Here is a 21,161-nt window from a genome sequence, read left to right as displayed (position 1 = left end):
TAGTCCATCTGTTGACATTCCTGTGGGAAGGACAGCACTGTCATTTACATGACAAAGGATTTCTATACAGGATGGGTCCCTCTTGCAGATTCATAAAGCTCCCATGAATAGTTGTGGGATTTTCTGCTGTGACAAACTTACTTTTTCCAGAATACACCTGGAAGACCAAACTTTTTCTTTCCTGAGTGATCTTTCACCATCTCAGGGCACAGAGGCACTTACCATAGTCACAGTCCTTCCTTTTGAGCACAAAGCCTGGTTTATAAGAGATACCTGATTACTTGCTGAATATAAAATTAGCTCATGGATGAATAAAATTACACCAGGTGAGTATACTTGTTCACATGCACAGACACACTATAAATCACTTTTTCCTGCTGAACACTTTGAACATCCCCTCCCCATGTTTAGCAAGTGCCTAGTGTGCAAAAGGCCCCATTTGTATTTCATATTGTGGCCTCAGAATCTAGAGAGAGATGATAGTAACAATGTGGAACAGTGATCACTGAGGCTAAGTGTGAGGTGTCGAAGGGGCACAAGTGACCAGGGATTTCTGCAGAGGGCGATATTTGAGGAGAGTTTTACAGGACAAATGACAGCCATGAAAAGGTGACACCACACTCATGTATAGGAAACATCACTGCACTATCTTGAAGCTTGTTTATAGAGTTAATCATATAGATTCCTTCTTTGACAGCCCTGTGCCTCTCTGTAAACTCTTATTATTCATTTCACATCAAAACTTCACGTACTTGCATACTTCTTGCTCAGTTATAAGATCTTTGAGTAGAGAAAATATACACCTTTTGATTGTTTGCTCCTAACCTCGTATGATTAAAAATAGAAAAGTTCAATGGCAAATACAAACATTTGTGTTGAATTTGAGTTGGTGGATATCACAGGAAGTGTCAGAGAGAAACTGAATTGGGACAATGCCTCTCAAACTAATATATGTGTAAGTTGGGTAGGGTCTTATTTAGCACAGGTTCTGTGGCTCTGTCACAGGAATTTTGATTCTGAATGTCTGGAACAAGCCATGAACTTGCATATACAGCAAATTCCCAAGTGATGTTGGTGCTTTTGGACACTGGACACTGTTCTGAATAATGGTAGTTTGGAGTTCCATCCCCACGATTAACTATCTGTGTAATCTCAAGGTGCCGAATCTCTCTAAACCTCAGATCTCTCACTTGTACAATGGTGATAATGGAAGCCCTGGGGACTAATATGAGAGCTAGGATACAGATCTATAAAATGTTCTGTTGTCAAGCACCTGACCCAAAGTACAGACTAAGATTTTAGATGTCACTGTGAGAAGTAAAGGGTACAATCAATCTAACTAAAGGACAAAGAGTCATGACGGTATAGGCAGGTCCAATTTGACCCACCACGTCTTGCTAATGCTGGCGAAGTAAAAATAGCTTTTAATTTGAGTGATTGAAGACCATCAAAAGACTATAATGTGTGGAAAATATGCAACATCCCAATTTCAGGGTCCATAGATAAGGGCTATTGGAACATAGCCACACGTGTTCATTTACATGTTGATTTGAGGGCTCTTGTGTTAAACCAGCAGAGCTGAGTTGTCATATGAAAGTCTCTGGCCAGCCTGGGGCATGGGCTGTAATCTCTGTTAGATCACCACACACTGGTAATGGGATATTTGGACTAGCACTATTAGTATGTCTGGCGTCTAGAGTGGTAATGTTCACTGGTGGTTGATTTGCACAGTATAAATGAATCGACGTACCAAAGGAACTGAACAATAAAAAAGAATTGGAGAATAAGGTAAATTTGAGGGAGGGATTAAAAAATGGAATAATTATCAGAGCTTCTCAAACCAGGAAATGTTATGAGATGCCCCAACCCACTTTTTTAGAAAAGCAATATTTATTGTCCTTTTTTCTGATTATAAAAGCAATACATGATTATAATTTTGGGAAAATACAAAAATGTATACAGAATATAAATTGGTCATATTCTCAGCAATTGAGGTACTGTTTAAACATTTTTGTTTTACAAAATTGGGATGTTACTGTACAAAATGGCTATATATGTTTCTAATGTAACAATTACTCAACATCTTCATATTCTCTGGGAACATTATGTTCAATGGCTAATATATTCCATTGTTTGGAGATGCCATACTTCATTTAATTACTGTCCTCATTGGATATACTATTTTTAAGGTTTTATTATTTGTAAGTGCTGTGATCCCGAACTTGCTGAAAATCTATTTTTTTCTTGCTGTGAAAAATTATTGTAACAGCCTTTCTCTGAGTTTGGGTTACTTTCAAGGAACGTAGAAGATATAAGAATTACATTAATCAGGCTTCTCTCTCACTCTTTCTCTCTTTCTCTCTCTCTGTAAGGGTCTCAGTTTTCCAGATTTCCAAACTACACTAGTTTTGGGAACTTCTACCTAGGATTTGCATCATTAAGTGACTTCTAATCAGCCATGCTTGTTTGTTTTTGTAGTTACCCATTTTAAAAGCTATACCATTACAATCAGGAAAGTGATGTTTTTCTGTTTTGTTTTAAATTCCCCTTTCCCTTAGAAAAAAAGGCAATAATCTTATCAAAAATATTTTATTTACAAAGAAATCAATTATACTATACATCCTATACTGGAAATACATTGAATAATTGCTAAAATAAATACAGGCAATTAATTCAATCTTTTATAAGAAAGAGAATTTGACACTTGAATGTTATCAAAGCTTAACTTAGAACATAAATAGTTACAAAGGAAAACTCAAGTTTTCATCCCATCTGTCGGTAAGGTGTATCTGTTTCCTACAGGCTCTAATCCATGAGTCTGACTACAGAACGTGATGTAGCATTTTGTACTCCAAAGGCAGAATGTGAAGCTTTTTCTTAGCCAGGGTGTATGGAACATAGACGTGAAGGGAGCAGAAAAGTAGGACACTTCCCCACACAGCTACTTCTCCATACTTTCTATGCAACTATTCATGTGTTTGGTGGTCTTTTTAACACAGGCCTACACAGCACCAGCTACAAAGCAAGATGGGTCTGTCAAAAATCCAAACTAGATACCTGAAGGCCTGGAGTAGCTAAAATAGCTGGCTAAGAGTACCTGGTTCAAGTTTTTTATGTGCCAATCCTTGACATGTTTATTGACTCTCGATATCATTTCTACTATGTAAACATATTTATGGAGCCAAGAGTGAGAGAGGTGAAGCAAATATCTGTATAATTCAGGAACAATTCCATTCTAGAAAGTAAAATAAGATGCCTGGAATTTGAATCTGTCAACTTTGAGTTATATGACTTAGATTTATTGTTATTTATCTAATCATCTTAATAAACCTCATACTACTATATAAACTACAAAAAAATAAACAGAATCTGGTGAATTCAGGCCACAGAACAACATGATGAACTGCATTGTATTTGCCAAAATTATACGGATGATTTTTTCCACTTTCTGCTTTACTTAGCCTGGGAAAACACTGCCAGAATCTTCAAAGATGAATTGATCTTTGAGGCTCATGTTTTGTCCAGTGCTGGATGCCTAGGGTTTTCTTACCAGGGTTAGATTCCTTTTTTAATCATATGGAAAAAAAATTGCACTTTTCTACCCTTTTGGCCTTGATTTTCAATGTTCAATGATTTTCTTGACAAGTATATGGCCTTTTCTAAAAGAAGTGAAAAAAAAGTGAAAATAGTGAAAGTTGAAATGCTTCTTCACAGAAATAATCTACTCAATTTTAGAAGGCCGAGAGAGAGAGAGCAACATTTTATTCTTTCTTTCATGAAAAACATCAGTCATCCAAGCTTCACATTTTGGGTAGGTTTCTTTCAGTATGATTTTTTTTCAGAACCTATTTCATTTTTTTTTTTTTAAGGGAAGAACAGGTGTATTTTGGCAGAGGAGTAAAATATAAAATATGCAAAATCTGTTTTAAAATTGGCATACAAAATTTTAAAACACAGTACAATTATATAAAAATACAGCACAGCCAACGGTCTCTAAAATTTCCTTTGGCATTTCATTTGGTAGAGTGAAACAGAAAATCCTCTCTAAAAAAAAAAAAAAAAAAATAGCTATCAACACAGTCCATAAGTTAGGTTGTATACGTTGAAAGAACTTTTCCTTGAGTTTCCAAAATCCTTTTCTTCCATGATAACCCACATAAAGCATGACTAGTGAGGTATATAGGGCAAAACACTGTTAGGCAGATGTACAGTAAGGAAAAAGTGCATAAACAAAGAATTCTTCCCATTTTCATAGAAATAACAGGCTAAATCTGAGTTTCTTCTTGTAGATGTATCCTTTTACTTTGGCAGAATCAAAATAAACCATAGAAGTCTCTTTGTTCAAGTCCCAGCAGCAGTGATATGTCTCCTTTGGTGGCGTTCTGTGATGCCACGACTTGGTACAGTCCTTAGAGGAACTAAGGTTTTGTGTGTATCTGCATGAGCGACTCCAACAGTCAAACAACGTAAGATCACACATCAAGCACCATGTCATACTGTTGTGCCTTCTTCCGCCGGCCACATTTGTTGATGAGAACCATGTAGAGCGTCAAAAGCATCACCCAATAGCATGCGTAGAGCAACGTTCCGACGATCAGGACTGTCTGTTTGGATTCTGAAAATGGCTTTTTAGATTCCTTGTAAATGGTGAAAATCACACCTCCCAGGAGGATTGTAAACCAAACCGACACGGGAATGAGTCCTATGAAATTAACAACAATGGTTTTCCTCCCAGATGTGCCCCACCCGGCTTTGTTTATTGTGGCAATTGCAAACATCTTGGCAGGAAGTAAACTTGACATATATAACACCGAGTAGAGGGACATAAAGACCATGACGATATTCCCTCTTAGACAGCTGGCAAAGGACGATTTTATGAGACCTACTAACTGGACAGTTAACAGGAAGAGGAGGATGTTCCAAATCTTACCCCTGTAGAAGAGCTGGATGACTGTGGCAATGAGAAAGAAAGGGAAGAATCCAGTGATAACTGCTTCGTAGGTCATCCACAGATGATGTTTGTGAAACCACATGGCATTGTACAGCCACTCTCGGAAGTAGGACTTGCTCCAGCGAGTCTGCTGGTTTAACCATCTGAGATATTCTATAGGGGTTTCCGTAAGGCACTTGGATCGCGCTGTGTATTTTGTTGCATAGCCCAGACTCAGCACCCTGTTTGTGAGATGCCGATCATCGCCAAAACTACATTGGCTGCCCATAAATTCCTGATTGTACCAGTCTTCCACAAATTCGTGTAGCAAAGAGTTTCTGTACATTCCCAAAGGGCCACTAATACACTGGACACACCCAAAATAAGACTGGCAGGCCCTTTCTATGTTAAACGCCATCCAGTATCTCACGCTGCTGAGGAAGGAGATCCAGGAATCGTACTTGTTTAAAATCTGTGAGGAGGAAGAGATGCAGAAATGAAAGGGAAGCCTTAGCTGAAAATGTCAACAGAGTCTACCCACCAATCTGAGGTCACTCTCTAGAGTGGGGATTGTTCATGTCTCCCGTCTGGCTTCTTTCCTCTCTTTGATATGATTACATTTCATTTTTTGGACTCTACATAACTGGATCCATTAATTAAGGTGCATGCATGTGTTTTAATTCTTTGATGAGAATTTCTTTTCTACTTCAACACGCCCTGTCCTCTTTTTACTGTTTTTGTTTTATTCTTGTTGTATTACAATACTGAGATGTTTCTCAGACTTTTTATTTCTCAGTCCCTAAATTCTTCTCCCAGACATTCTTTGCAACCATTTAAGTGTGAAGATTTTTTTAGTCCATTTCTCTCCTGTTATGGCTAGTTGACAACTCATCCAATCCTTAGCTATTAAACTTCTCTTTTCTTGTTTGCAACACCAGTGACCAGTTTGATCTTGGCTCCCCAACCCCCATCCCCAAATTGAACCCTGAAATAATGCTACGGAAAATTATCAGCTTTCTCTTGGTAATATTTCTAAATTCTAGCCTAAATTTGTTCTGTTTTCATCTTGATTTTCCATACTTTCTTCTGTTCACCCCAGGTTATGTCTTTGTATACCCCAGTAATGCCTTTCCTTCACCACTGCCATGCATTTGCAAATGAGTTCTGCAGCAACACAATATCTAAATCAAAATCAAATTTTCATGTGTTTCTCAACTATGTTTACATATTTGCAAAGTACTCATCTTAATTTTACATATTTCCACATACGTGTTTTCTCCTCTTACAACTGCCATATCGCCTTCGCCTTCATTCATATTTTTTCTTTAGCAGTTTTCCCAGTGATAACAAACCATGGGAGAGAGATAATAACTGATGGGGAAAATAACAGGAAAGCCCACTTATTCATTGTTCCTTTGCCTTTCTCACCAGTATAAATTCAAATTGTTTCTCTTTTTTTCCTTGTTTAGCAATTTGGATTTCTGATCTATCACATATTGGCTAACTTTTAAAAACTATGGTCTAAGATATAGACTCCCACCCCTCTCCATATTTCCCGTTTCTTTACCTTCCAACATCAGATTGTATCAGAATAGTAAGTTACGATGCAGTGGAAATCATCACACACTTCTATTATATTGTTTGTAACTGATCAGTCATTAAAACATGGTTATACCCCAGAATTATGCAAAGAAATCCTAAGTTATTTCAGGTTAGATAAAAGAGGAGACAGTGAGCTTGAGACACATATTAACGGGTCTCCAGCACCAAAGACTTTACCTGGCACAGGGTTTTGGTATGGAGTAGACATACATTCAATGAAACAAGTAGTAAGAATCCTACTAAAAGTGATCCATGCCCCAGAGTAAAGCCACACACACCTGCACATCTCCCCCAACACCTCCAACCATGGGGTCTTCTTCTAAAACTTTTACCATCTCCACAGAGGAGGCAGGATCAAGCATAGTGTCAGAATCACAAACCTGCAAAGGAAGTAGAAAATGAGTTAGAGAAAGTTAGAACTATGCATATGCTCCCTACAGTCAAATAGGGCATCTGCATTATAACTTCAACCTTATTATCACAAGGCTTCAATAATCATGTACCACAGGGATGTCAGTGCTTGTTTTACCATGGCCGATGCAAGGAACTTGTTTTATAGCAAGCTCAGTGTTTTCCTGGATGAACTTGCTGGAGAGAGGGGCTGACATGACATGACCTGGTGCTAGGTGATGCCCTGTAGGGTAGTTAGCTTGTCCTGGTTTGCCATTCGTTTCCAATAAAAGTCCCATGTTGCAGGCAACATCCTCGTTTCCCGAGACCTCCATCTAATTTGGTCACCCTGACTTTTTTTTTTCTTCTCCAGTTGCCTTCAAAAAAGAATTTTAGGAAATTTGTTCCACTGGTCTAAATCATGATGACAATTCTATGATAGTATTGAGAGGAAAGCAGTTTATAAGGAATTTCCCCCATTTTAATATGACAAACAAAACACAGCAAAGCAAGTCTCCTATGGCAGGTTGTATAGTTCTGAAGAAAGAACTATATGTCTTTAGAAGATTAAGTATTACTCTTGCTTCATGGATATAAAAGCTGTGGCAGATTATCTTATGGCATTCTAAAAATGCTGCTGTTCTTAAAAATTATCTTTAATGGATCAAAAAATAAAAAAGCAATTCTAAAGTCAGAACTACTTCTTTAAGAAATTGATTGGAAAAAAAAAAAGAAAGAAAGTGATTGGATTTAGTTTATTCCTATGAACATGACACCCATTTCTTGGATTCCTGAGTTACAGAGTCATAAATAGCATTTTCATTTCCAGTCTGATTTCTGAAATCAGTGAAATAAAAATATCACTTCCTACCCTCATAAGCTGATGTGAGAAATAAAGGTAGATCTCTGGAATAGTGGGCTTCTTAATTATGTTCCCTAGTACTAGACTGTGAATTCCAATCACCCCTCCTTCCAACAGAAGCAGTGCTTAGCCATTGAAAGTTACCTGAGACAAGAACCTGCTGTTTGCGGGAGTACACTCCTGGAAGAACAGGGGAATGTGGAACCATGAGACAGCTGGGAAAGGCTCTAGCTTTCTCAAAGGTGGCGTATCCCTGACCACCTTCCCCATGAGCATAGGAGACTAAAAGTAAGGAAAATGCTGCCACCTCGATTTCCCCAAATAATTAGTACTAGTAAATTAATACTAATAGATTAATATTAATAAAAACCTGGTATTCTTTTCTAGGGAATGCAGCAAGGTTGTAGTAGATATAAATCAAGCAGACTTGACATGGGATGAATAAGTTTCTCCACCCGTTCAAATAAATGGCATGATTAGCAGGTGCTGGGGGTGTTATCTGTAACCCCATAATTTGCCAATAATTTTGGTTCACTGCACTTAAGATTTGACCTGTTTATAGAAAAAGTAATCATCTTAAAAGTTCATTAAATTAATCTTAACACTATAAAAACAGAAGAGCTAACAAAATCTAAAAATTTTGAACAAAAACAAAAACTAAGAAAACAACGTGTAGAAGCATAAACCTGCGTAGTTAAAGGGAAGGCTAGATATACATAGTATAGGCCTGTCACATAATTAGCTAAGGAACCCCAACATAAAAAGAAGAGGTGTCATTTCCACAGGGATTACACCAGAGGAGAAAGCAAACATTGCACAGAAATGAACAGTGATGTAAAATGTATATAAATAAATTATATGTATAAAAGCACGGTTTACAATTCTACTCATAGCTGTATTTTTGGTAAAAGATTATATATTCATGATGAATGTTAGAAATTTTAAAAAGTAACTTAAATGCATTAAGGGAACTTAAGGCTTGATGAGTCCATAAGGCATGTAGTTAAAAAAAAATATGAACTTTTATCAATTATAGTAATTATAGTAATTAATTATAGTCATCTGAGGGTTACGTTTTCAATTATTTTTTATTTCGCTTATCTATAAGCAAAATATTTAGCAAATCTATTTTCTAATAACAATCCATTTACTTTTTTTGGCAGCCCATTTTGGTCCCATACAATCTCACTTATTTTAGTGGGGAAAAATTTAGGCAGAAAGGAGAAAATAGCTTTTCATTATACCAAATAGGATTTGACTAATATTTGGGTTTGTACCCCAAGCTCCCAAGCCTCAGAAGCCAGAAAATGCGCCTGAGGGCATGAACTAGATCATTTCAAATTGGCGATGCCTCTTCTGTAGCCCCACTCAACAGTGTCCACAGTGGGACTCTGTCCACAGCCTGAGATCGTGGCGGCCCCTGCACAATCACGACATAGGGTGAGGGGGGGGTGGGGGGGGAGTGAAAGCAGCCCCAAGCCTTCCCTAGCCACCCTGGGAGGGACACAGGTGAACTACAGCCTTGCAGTTTGTTGGGCTATGTCACTGTGGTCTGCCCCGTGCCGGGGGGCGAGGCCCGAAACACCACTGCTACCTAGAATCTTACAAAGCTTCCCAGTCAGATCTCCTTTTTTTACTTGGGTATTTATTATCAAAGTCATATACAATGTCAACAAGATGCCACCAAAAAAAAAAAAAAAAAAAACTTTACCCACCAAAACCGCAAAGCAAACAGTCAAATGGAATCCCAGCCATTTAAAAAGTCATCCAAATTACCCCAAAAGCCAACTGAATTCTGTAAACATCTTTATACATCTAGCCCACAAATAAAATGGGTTACGAGAAAAAATAGCAGTTCAGAGATCTGGTACCAAGGTTTTAAGAAAGGCAATGGCTTTACCACTTCTACTGACTTAAACAGTTACCTCTGACCCAGACAAAACTTAACTGTACAGTAAGTAGAGCCATATTGGAAACTGACAAAATTGAACTCCAAAAAAAGAGAGACAGAGAGAGATTACAAAGACAGATAACAACTCCTCCAAAAGCAATGTTTTGGGTCCCCCAACCTTGTCTGTCAGGGTTTGGCTGTGCCCACACAGCAGACAGGGGCCTGTAAAGAGGGTAGAGAAGCATGAAGGAGAAGTTCAACCACCTTCAGAATGTAGCCTCTAGAGACTTTACGACCACAGCCACCTCTAATGACTCAACCCCGGGAAGGTAAAACCAGGAAGCTAAAATAAGAATAAAAACAACAGGAAGGGGGTGATCCAAAATCCATGTTCAAACAACTCCGTCAGCTTGTAAGCATAAGCTGGCCAGGGTGCCGCCCCTTTGAAATGACTAAACTTGAACCAAACTTCTGAGGCTGTGCATATTTAAATTGGTCTCTGCCCCTCCCAGTTCCAGCAGCCATGTGCCAGGAGTTCTCAGAGAGAGCTTGTTGGCCTGGTGAGTTGAGCTGTGTCAGAAGGGTAAAGCAAAGCGCTCAGAAGCTTCTTGGGAGGGGTTATAGTGGGAATGAGGAGCTTTAAAGGAATTCTACTTGGGGAAGTTGTTTGGTGAGAAGATGCCAACCAGGAAGCCCCCAGGACAGTCTGTGAAAGTGGGGGTGTTTGGGAGGTAGTAGAATGATTATTCCTTAGAATGTAAAGACTGTAACTTACCCCTTCTTTAAAATCTGTATAGTAGGAACAGGAGTTTTAGGTGTCTGCTCACCCATGAACAAGTCAGTTCCGGGCTAGAATTTGCAGGTCACATATACCAGTTCACACAGAGCAAAACCTCAGCTGGGGAAAAAACTCCAGGGCATGATTGCACACAGGAAACAATTAGAGAACAAATCCAAATGCCTTTTTGGCCACACAGAAGGTATCACTGTGAGTTGTTTAAAGTATATGACCACTAGATTCAATTGCTCACTAGGAGACATGGAAATAATGAAAGTCACCAACTTTCAATTAACATGAATGGAAATGGAGAGAAGGGGACCTGATTGGGAGGAACCGGCCTCCTCAGCCTTAACCACAGAATCAACTAGCGTGTTTGTGACTGTAACTCTTTCTCCTTTCACTGGTTCAGTCAGGACTTACCGACCTCCCCTTTCCTTCCTGTCAGACATGGAGGTTGGCAAAAGACTGTGTACAGGGCAAGCCCGACCTGACACCTGATTTGTTTTGTAACTGTAATGTTTTTTTAATAGTTAAAAAAAAAAAGTGATTATTTTTGGGACACATGGAATAGATCGGAAATTCAAAGTTCAGTTTCCCAAAATCTTGCCATGCTCATTCATTTTCCCATTGCCTATTGCTGTTTTTACTGACGCAGCAAAACTAAATAGAGAAAGTCAGAGGCCTTATGGCCCAGAAAGCCTAATAGTGCTTCCCTGCCAAGTCTTTTATGAGCAGTTTGTCAGTTTTGCCAAATGGGTCTAAAATGGTTGCAAGGGAGAGGGTTCTCTTTTCTTAAATTAAAAGATAAAGTTGTGATTGAAAAAAAAAATATATATATATATATATTTACATGTTTATTTATTTATGTGTATAGAACTAGGGTATAAGCTAGAGGTGCAGGGACAGTGTGAAGCTTCACCAGAGACAGAGCAGGGAGCAGAACAGGCAGATGGACTAAGTACACTGCTGAAGGGAGCAGCAGGCAAGACTGGAGAGGTCTGCCGCGCCATGTGGGTCACCTGCAGGGTAGGGGATCAAATTCACACTGAATCAGTTGCAGCTAGCTTGCAGCAATGCATCCTAACCCGTTGTGTCACCAGGGAGGGACCATGATTGAATATATTTTAAACCCAACTTTAATTCTAAAAGGTTTTGAAGGGTTACTTCCTTCCCTATGTGTTGTAAATGAGTAGCTGTGTAAAAAGTATAAAATATTATAAACTAGATATTTTTTCTTTAATTGTGATTTGCCTATTATACAAAAAAGTACTATCAGAATCAAACCTCTTTTTTTTACTATTTCTGTGACCTTGAAGAAGTCACTGATCTCAACATACAGATGGAAGATTAGAGCAGACAATTCGGGAATGAGACCAGAGACCAGAGGAGCTTGGGTAAAGATGATTAGCATCAGCCTAGAACTGATGGAGGAAGTAATAGTAAGGAGGCCTGGCCAGACTGATTCACACAAGGAGTCTGGGGCAGAAGGGATTAGCAGAGCCATTGAGCCAGCTATAGGAACCAGGATCCTTCAGTGCCATGTCTAGGTTACAAAGCATAAGGTCAAAGCAGGTGGCAGACTGCTGTGTGTCCATCACAGACCCAAAGGTGAAAGTAAAGATATGGACATGGAGCCCATTGTGAGATCTTCTGTCCCTTTCAGATTCTATTCAAAATCAGCAAACCTAGGCTCACAAGGAGTGAGCCCTCCCAAAGAGAAGATGTCTATTATCAGGGCAGTCTCTGCACCAGCACAGGGCAGCAGTCCTCTGCCCACCGGTGACTATGCAGGTGCTTCTTTCCACCCGCGCTCTCCCTCTGCAGGGCAGCAGTCTCCTGCCTGCCCGTGACCTGTACCATGCAGGGGCTTCTCTGTATGACCTCCCTCAGGGGAGGCTGCTCTCCTAAGGCAGCCGCCCGCAACCATACAGGCCTCTCTTGGCAAGCCTGTCCCTTTCGGGGCAGCTCTCCCTGCCCGCTTGTGCCTATGCAAGTGTATAATACTGCTGTTCCTTTTCCCTAACAAACCTGCCCTTCAAACCGAGTCTCTGCCTCATGGAGAAACTCACCTAGGAACTTGCCGCATGGGACCGAAACGGGAGCTCTGGTGAAATCTTTCCCAGATTGAACCCAAGGACCCTGCACTAACTCCAAGAAAATGACATCAGAATTAGCAATAGAAATGAAAAAAGGGTACGGAGCCTGTCACCACTAAATAAAACTTGCTATAGAAAACACCCATACACTGGACCAGAGGTGGGGAAATGTAAAGTGAGGGTCAATCTAGAAAATCACTGACCCTGTCAAATATATGTGGTCATACCCTAGAAGTAATTCATCAAGTAATAATTCATGATTCCACAAAAAAATGAAACCCCTCCTCACAGGAAGGTTATATTAGGATAAGCTTGGGGCCCTCCCTGGTGGCACAACGGGCTTAAGTGCAGCACTGTAAAGCTGTACACAGCCATGGCAGCAGAAGTTCAATCCCTGGCCAGGGAGCTGACCCACACGGCACAGCAGACCTCTCCTGTTTCTCCCGCTGCTTATAAAAATATATATGGAGAACAAACCTGTCCTTTCCAAATGCAGCATTTTCTGTTCACCCTGTTCCTGTGCAAATGTCCTTTCCTTTCTCATATAATAAACCTGCCCTTCTGGCTATAACTAAATGTCTCTCATGTGGAGTTCCGGTGAAACATTTCTCAAGGTAAACCAAAGACCCTATGCTCTGAACCTAAAGCCATAGTAAGATATTGCATATGAAAGCACTCTGGGCTACAAAGGACTAGAAAGAACCAGATGCTATTAAGATAAGGGTGATAATTTTTAACTTTTATACTCTCTGAGCAAACCTACATCTAAATGATCATAGCAATTATTTTTTTTAAATATTTATGTATGCATACAGAACTGGGGCACAGGCCAGAGGAGCAGGGGTGGTGAAAGGATTTCCCAGAGACAGGATGGGGGGCAGAACAGGCAGATAGACGAAGTACACTGCTGAGGATGGAGAGCAGTGGGCGAGACAGGAGAGGTCTGCCTCGCCATGTGGATCACCTCTCGGTCCAAGGATCAAACTCACGCTGAAGCGGCAGTGGCCAGCTTGCAGTGTTGCGTCCCAACCTGTTGCACCACCAGGGAGAGCCCAGATCATGACAATTATTACTACAACAAGGTTGGCTTAGAGGTGAGGACCCCTAAAAGGAACCGAGGAATGAGCAAATACTGAGAACCCTAGTCACACCAAATTCAAATGTCCCAAGTGACCACAACAAATTCAAATGTCCAAGTGACCACTTATAACACTGGTGACAGATTCCCTAGCCCACCCAAGAAAGTGGGGAGCTGACAGTAAGAAACTAAAAAAGATGTGGGAAAGGACATGGAAAGAGAGGAAGGAAAGGAAGGGAATAGGAGAAGGTTGGAGGAGGCACTCAGACAGAGACGTGAAAAGAAGATGCTCTTGTTCTCAGTCTTGGACTTACCACCTCTCGGAAGGAGACACTTGAAACAGATGTGGATGAAAGCCCGGTGGGGAGCTGGCTATGGCAACTTTTATCTTGACTTGCATTTTTATTTTACTGTTTTCCTTCCAGAATTGCTAGATGGGACCTCACCAAAAGGTGCCTAAGATTTATGGCAGGCTTTTGGGTCTGAGTGACCCTGGATGGCTGGAAATGTACGCAGTTGGGGATGGATAATTAACTATACTCATTCTCCTCTTGTCTATTGCACACTATTTGTGTTAAAGTTCTTTTCCATTATATATGTGTGTGTGTGTGTGTGTGTGTGTGTGTGTGTGTGTATAAACTTAGAGGATGTGGTCGCTATGTGGCAGATGGCAGAACCTATTTACATTTGGGGGTTCTGAGGTGCCTCTCATTCTGCCTGCTGCTACTAGATACTCGGCTATTGGCCCATTAGATAAACTGTTAGGCTACAAAGTCCATTTCAGCTCATCTCAATGATCTTCATTTACCTCATAGCAATTTAAATTAAAATCTCCTCAGGAAACATTGCTACACATTCTCCCAAAAGCCTTTCAAAGATGCAAATCTAAAGTACCAACTCTTCATTTTTCACTTTTCTTAAATGTGTTTCCTTTCAGACTGACTTCAAAGGGCATAGAGAACTACACAGCAAGAGGAAACCTTCAGTACTCTGGTTGCTTTGATGAAGAAACAGGTTGAAAATAAATCAGCACTTTTTCTGTTGCTACTGCCTTCACTATTTTCCTGTTTCTGAGACTCAACCCTTTCTTAATCTTGACTCTTCATCTTAACCTTGACGGAGTGAGACTATTTGTTGGTACAGTGTGTACAATTTACTCTTGTTCATGCCTCTGCTACCAAGCTTCCCTGCTTCCATTTAGTCATGAAGTAACTGAAGTCTCCCTCACTCTGCCCTTCCCTGGGGCATTGCTCCAGTATAAAGGGAGAAACCAGATCAAAAATCTTCAAAATAGTTATTTACTATCAAACACAGATGGCCTGGCTCTTTGAACTAACAACACAAGACCAGAGTAAATACACCAAGGAAAAGAAGCACTAAGCAGTCTTGATTTCAAGCAGTTCTAACTCCTGACCCACTACCTACCAGTTATACAAACTTGAACTCCCTTCTTGACCTTTAGCTCCTGACCTTACCTTCCTAAGCGTACACCCAAAGTGAAAAATATGAGCAATCACGTGTACCTTGTAAGTTGGTTATAATGGTAATTAAATAGTGTATATAACGCACTTAATGGATAGTTAGCTCGTAGCAAATCATCTATAACTGGAAGTCACATCTACTAAGAAGTGATAAACCAAAACCAGAGGCACAGATCCAGGTTTAAAAAAAAAAAGGAATTCAGAAAATTTACATTTTTTGTTAGTAGGAAGAGTTAATTACCCATATTGTAGTAAAATAATTATTGCCTGTGGTCAATCCAGAATCTCTGAAAAACATGGAGTCGTTTCACTATTCTCCTTCTTTCTTTTGCAAAAACACTTAAAACATGAGTGAAGTAGTGGAAAGGTGAAAAGCCAGCTGGAAAAGTGGGAAGCCAAATGTTGTCACCTCTAAGACTTTAGTCACCGAACACACTTATCCCAAATGGTTGGAATGACCATTATAAGAATGTAATCAGGAAATCCCAGATGGTGCCTCTTAGCTCAAGGTTTATATTCAAGAAAACAGTGCTAAGGAAAAAGACAGCTTAAAAATGAAAGTGAGAAACATGATAGTAACTGATACATGGGAAGGAAATTCTGATACCCTCCCTCCACACAGGCAAAATTTGGGTCCTACTCTTGTCACCTAAACATAAAAATCAGAGAAATGATAATAGTACAGAGTTAGAGTCTTGATCTTGGAGAGATCTGAGAAATCATTTATCCATGGAGGTTTTGAATGACGTCGAAATACAAAATGCAGTTGAATCTAGAATGTGGATTTCCCCATTCCTATTTCAGTGTTTTTCTAATTTGTTGCTTTAAAATAAAAGGCACAAAGAAACACAGAACATTCTTAATGCTGACCCTTAATTTAGTTGTTAGGCTTTCTGTACAGAAAAAGAACCAGCCACCCAGCACAAGAGGGATTCTCACTAATCAAGGTAGGTACGTTCTATAAGTTTTTGTGAACATTGAAAGAGCGAGTCTCACAAATTGTTTCCAGCAGAAATACAAGTGCAAGTTCCTCTTAGTCCTCAGGTTAGAACATTTTTGTCTACCGATCATAAACTACATAAACTTTTGTATTTTTAGTTAAGGAAATATTCCTAAATATTACAGCTGACTGGTTGACATTGGACTCATGTCCAGAAGCACTGACTCATGTCAGAATGAAGCTCATCTAACAAATTTATTTTCTTCGTAAGACAATCACTAGGTTTCTAGCTTTCTTCTTAAAAATGCTAAGAAGACATGCTAAGACAGCCCGTGTGCATGACACTTGGGAGACATTTGAAAAAGCTACAACAACAAAAAACACAAGAGCAAAAAACAGGAAGCTAAATAGACTGAGTTACTTTTTTAAAGAATAGAAGTTGAAACAGAGCAAATTTAATCTTGCTTCAACTCATGGAGCACATAAAGGTAAGGTGACTCAAATTTCTTGCCAGGTTGTATCTGCTTGCAACTGATCACAAAAGCACTGTGGGACTGACTTGGGAAATACTTTCAGTTGGGTAGGGTCATTTATAGGGATAGCATTGACCAACACGAGGGTCAACTGTACTATTGAGTGATTGAGTCTTTTCCCTCCATAAAGATCTTGCATACCTGAGATGCTGCTATAAGGGTGGTAACATTAAATGAAATGTTTGCCTCCTACCATCTTTCCTTTTAGGAAATGTTCATAATGACTGTGTATTTTCTACCTGGGAAACCCTGAATGCACCTGAATCCAGGGACATAGTTTGTCACATAGACTTGTAGATGTTTATGTTATAATACTCATGGTCGGTAAAAACATAATGAATCAACGATGTAATCTAGATATCGATGAATATTTACGTCTTCAGATACAGTTAAAACAGATACAAAAAGTACATATAAAATAATCTCAAAATTTTTTTTAAAATTAAGGAAAAATAGAACTGTGAGGGCTGTGAAGTGTTGCATTTGAGAATAATTTTAGTTTTGTTGATTGTGCTGCTTTTCTCTATTTTTAAGTATACTACCATTAACATGCACTGTTTAGTAACTAAAGAAATGACAATCGATGTACTACTTATAAAAGACTTTTGCCTCACCTTAAGTCCTATCCAGACAGGTGAGAGCATTTGTACTTTTTTGGAGGGAAAAAAAGTTTCTCCAGCAAATACTTCAAAATTAAGAAAATCTTTCTCATTTTCTTTATTTCCCCTTCTTTTCTCACTTTGTTGTTTTTTCTGTCTTCTCGCTATTTTCGAAAGTGATCACTACACCATCAGTAAGTTTGCTACCACGTGCCTTTTCCCTAGACAAAATCATTCCATGTTTCAAGCCTGTCACCATTATTTGAATAGTTGTAAGGCTGAGACAGTAGTTGTCAGAGAAGGAGAGAGATAAAAGGAGAAAGCCCTGTCATGGAAGAGACCAAAGGAAATCATTCAATGAGTCTAGTAATATCGGTAGAAAAGTTAACCTTGAGCTAGGAAGCGAGGCTGGGTGCCCTTGCAACTGTAAGTACGAGAAAGTAAAGAACTTGACAGGACTCAGAACCAATACTTTGGTTTCTCTTTAGCAGGAGGCAAGGTCATCTGTTAGTAGTTAAACTGGGAGGGTTTGGGCAGGGCCCTGTGAGAAGGTTGAAGGTATGAAATAAGAGGTCAGGAGAGTAGTAAGCCATCTACTCAAGATCAAGTGTAAAGAGTTTTGACCAGGCTCATGGACCAGCTGCAACTGGAAAGGAATCATTTTGGCCACTTCTCTGCAAGTTACACCAAATTCTTCAGCCAGATTCACAAACATACAAACAGATGGTCAATTTCTTCACCCCAGCCCTTTTTTTTCTTTATTGTTAACACCAACACTTTGCTTCCTTGAGTCTCTAAACAACTACACTTGCTGATCAATCACAGGCAATGCTTAGCAGCCCAAAGCCACCCTCTTTCCTGTTTTCTTTCTGTAGCTTTTGCTTTCTACCTCTCTATCCTGCAGTCAATAGGATCAGGAGAGAGATTTTCCATTTTCAGAGAATATGGATGGCTGAATATTGGGGGTTTAGTGAGCGATGGCAGGATAAAGTTAACAGGTTTTATAATACCCAGTGTTCTCTTTTTATCCTAGTTTGAGTGTTTATCCTAGTTTTGAAGGGGCTGGGTGCTCCAGAGATACAGGGTCAATTAACATCAGATATTCTTAAACTGGGGTAGGCCACTAGCAGGAAACCTACACTAACGTTTCATATTTTGTATTGTATTTTTCCTGACCAAGCACAGTTATCAAGTTGTCAAGGATACAAGCAAAATTCAAAACAAGAGTGATGGGAGAAGGAGGTTTGGGAGGAGTAGTTTTAAAAAAAGAAAAAGAAAGCCCACACAATGACGTCTTGATTAAAAATGACAAACATAGCAATTGTTTTCACTAGAATTAGGGGAAAAATGTCAAAACAGATGTTTTCTCGTTAAGTGGAGATTTATTCTTCAAATTCTCCGTAGTTTTCCCAGCCATGTCTTCTGTTCATTTCTTATCTGGACCTCAGATTAACTCTAAAACATCCCAAAGTAATGAAATGATCTTGCGAGGATTCTAGAAAGTAAAAGAAACTTAGGGATAGAACTCTATCAACTCTTTAGAAGAAAGACTAACATGCATATTGTATCAGCTGAAGAAATGTCTCAATATTCTTCATTATCAACCCAAATCAACCCTGTGGAGGCAACTGGCAGGTAATATAATTTTCCGGGAAGATGATACAAAATAACAGTAGTGGTATTAACAATACTAATAATGTGATCATTAATAACTTGCTAAGCTCTTTTGGATCTACTATTTGAAATCGTGACTTCAAACTCTTTATGAAATTGATTTATTCTTTCCAGTAAAGCTGGCTCTTGCTGAAGTTCATCCAACTGGTAAAAACCTGTGACTTTACTATGAAATCAGTGTTCATGTCCATCCCAGTACATAAAAGACCCTTGGGTGTGACTTTGCAGAAATGAAGTTCCCTAAAGAATAAGGTGGATCTTCGAAACAGTGGAATTTCAGAGACTTTCAGAGAAGCAGAAAATGTCAAGTGGGTTTTTTAAACCAGGAATATTTTCCTCCTCTTGATACCATTCGTGACCAAAACCTACCTAAAGCATCTGTAGAAAAGTAGGAGAAAATCACAAGTATTCTACAAGTGTGTTAAAGAAACTTCCATGAGAATTAGAAGAGAAGACCTGGAGTGTGCAGTCAAGAAGTTCATGACAGACACAGTTGGTCTAATTTTCAGGCAGGCAAACACCATCACAAATGCTTTCAAAGGTCAAGTTGCAGTGAGGTAATGTTGTTTGAGGAGTGAAATAAACAGTACTTTGGTTTTGCCCTGAGAAGATTCTCTTTTTTCTCTTTGCGTCTCAATTTTGAGTCCCTTCCCTTTTCAATCAAAATTTTTCCCACCACCCTCATATTGTCTGGTCTCTGTGAAAAAAAAAAAAAAAAAAAAAAACATGTATAGCCTTCCCTTGGGTCTCCAGATTTTTCTCAGGACCCTTCTGCTCAGGCAGACACTATTTTCTTACCACGCTGCAGATTTTAAGAGTGTGGAAAATGACGTTGGATTTGACTTGGCAGAACCGAGAGGGCAGCGAAGGTAAGGGAGAGGGAGGAACGGGAAGGAAGGGTCTCCTGTTGAAAATAATCTTGATTTCTCACCAATTACACTGCACAAGTTAAGCATTTTCATAGATAGTCTTAACAGTTTTACAAGATTTTTTTTTTCTCTCGTTCAAAATGTGCTTTCAACAGGCAGACTGTTTTCAAACGAACTGAAAGGGCTACTGTGTTCAGAAGGGACAAGGATGGGCTATAGCATAGGATTGGAGAGATACAAAAGCTGCTTTATTTCAATGTATGTTTGCCCTGGCAGGAATTCGGAAACCTACCTGAACATAGTCCACACTTCGACCAAGGGCTCTGAAGGCCGTGTACATGACTTCTCTTTTTCCACCCCATTTTTGCATGATGCAAATACTTTTGTTGGACAAGACCAATTGGGTGACATGCTGTGAGCTTTCTTTATGTGACTCGTCTGTCTCCCCAGGTCCCTTTTCGTGAAAGTTGTTCTTCCAGATGTAAGTGGCTGATTTATCCCTGCCCATGACTTCACTGAAGATGTCCATCATGTAAAGGTCATCTTCCGAGTTCCCATCTATGACCATGACAACCTTAATTCCAGGGTAGGTCAGTCTCTTCACAGATTGCAAGCATTTCCTTAAGTAGTCTGGGTCTTCTTGATATGCAGCGATGCAAAGAGCAACAGTTTTGTTCAACTTAATGGGGGTTTCTAAGGACTTTTTCATCTTCCGGTGCTCCAGAAACGCAAACAGGCTTTGGATGATGAGGTGCGATGCTAAAAAGGCACCGTACAGTCCAAAAGAGAAATAGTAATTATCTGTTTGGATAAACTGGTAGCCAACAATATAAGCAGCTGTGATCCCAAGGAGAAGAGAGACTCCAAAAAGTGTGGTTCCAATTATTCTCAGGATGCATAAAAATCTCTCACAATGCATCTGTAATATAATAAAATGATACTCTAGGTTAACCATTCTTGTTCCCCACTTGTCATATACAGCGTATGATGGGCAGAACACTGGACAGGAAGCATTCAAAATGTCCAACGCTAGGTTCCTTACTTTACTATCTGTGCAGCTTTCTGAACCTCAGTTTGGCACACCGCAGAGGGCTGTTTTAAGCATCAAATAATCAAATCAGAAGACAATGCCTGGTACCATTGAAACCGTAATGTGTGAAACAAATACACAAATGCATTACTTTCAAGGAGTTAGATCATTTGCCTAAGGATGAATTTGATGTATGTGGTCACAGTTGGGCATAGAACCAAAATTCCCTAAGACTACATCAATCTTTCTTTTCTACCATGTTACCCCTCACCCCTTATATTGACCAGGGGAAAAAAATCAACAGTATATTTTGCCAAGTTTCTCGTGTGTAATTTCATCTCATTTCTAGTGCACAACCTTCAGTGAACACCCTTTCCATCCAGCTGGCTGAAGTTGGAACTCAGG

At 39.5% G+C, this 21,161-nt stretch overlaps 1 protein-coding gene across 1 annotated transcript in view; it reads right to left on the bottom strand.

The window, feature by feature from the left end:
• Positions 1-4,385: 4,385 nt before the first annotated feature.
• Positions 4,386-21,161, bottom strand: part of HAS2 (hyaluronan synthase 2) — a 27,596-nt gene continuing 10,820 nt past the window's right edge. The window contains exons 2-4 of the mRNA XM_004679612.2: positions 20,019-20,645; positions 6,811-6,912; positions 4,386-5,402 (exon numbers count right to left, since the gene is read on the bottom strand). Coding sequence (XP_004679669.1) covers positions 4,473-5,402; positions 6,811-6,912; positions 20,019-20,645 — 1,659 coding nt within the window. The 3' untranslated portion in view covers positions 4,386-4,472. The remainder of the gene's footprint in view (positions 5,403-6,810; positions 6,913-20,018; positions 20,646-21,161) is intronic.

This window comes from Condylura cristata, unplaced genomic scaffold, assembly GCF_000260355.1.
Source record: "Condylura cristata isolate star-nosed mole 26May11 unplaced genomic scaffold, ConCri1.0 scaffold00009, whole genome shotgun sequence".
In the NCBI taxonomy this organism is placed as follows: domain Eukaryota; kingdom Metazoa; phylum Chordata; class Mammalia; order Eulipotyphla; family Talpidae; genus Condylura; species Condylura cristata.
This window is presented reverse-complemented; position numbering and strand designations above follow the sequence as displayed.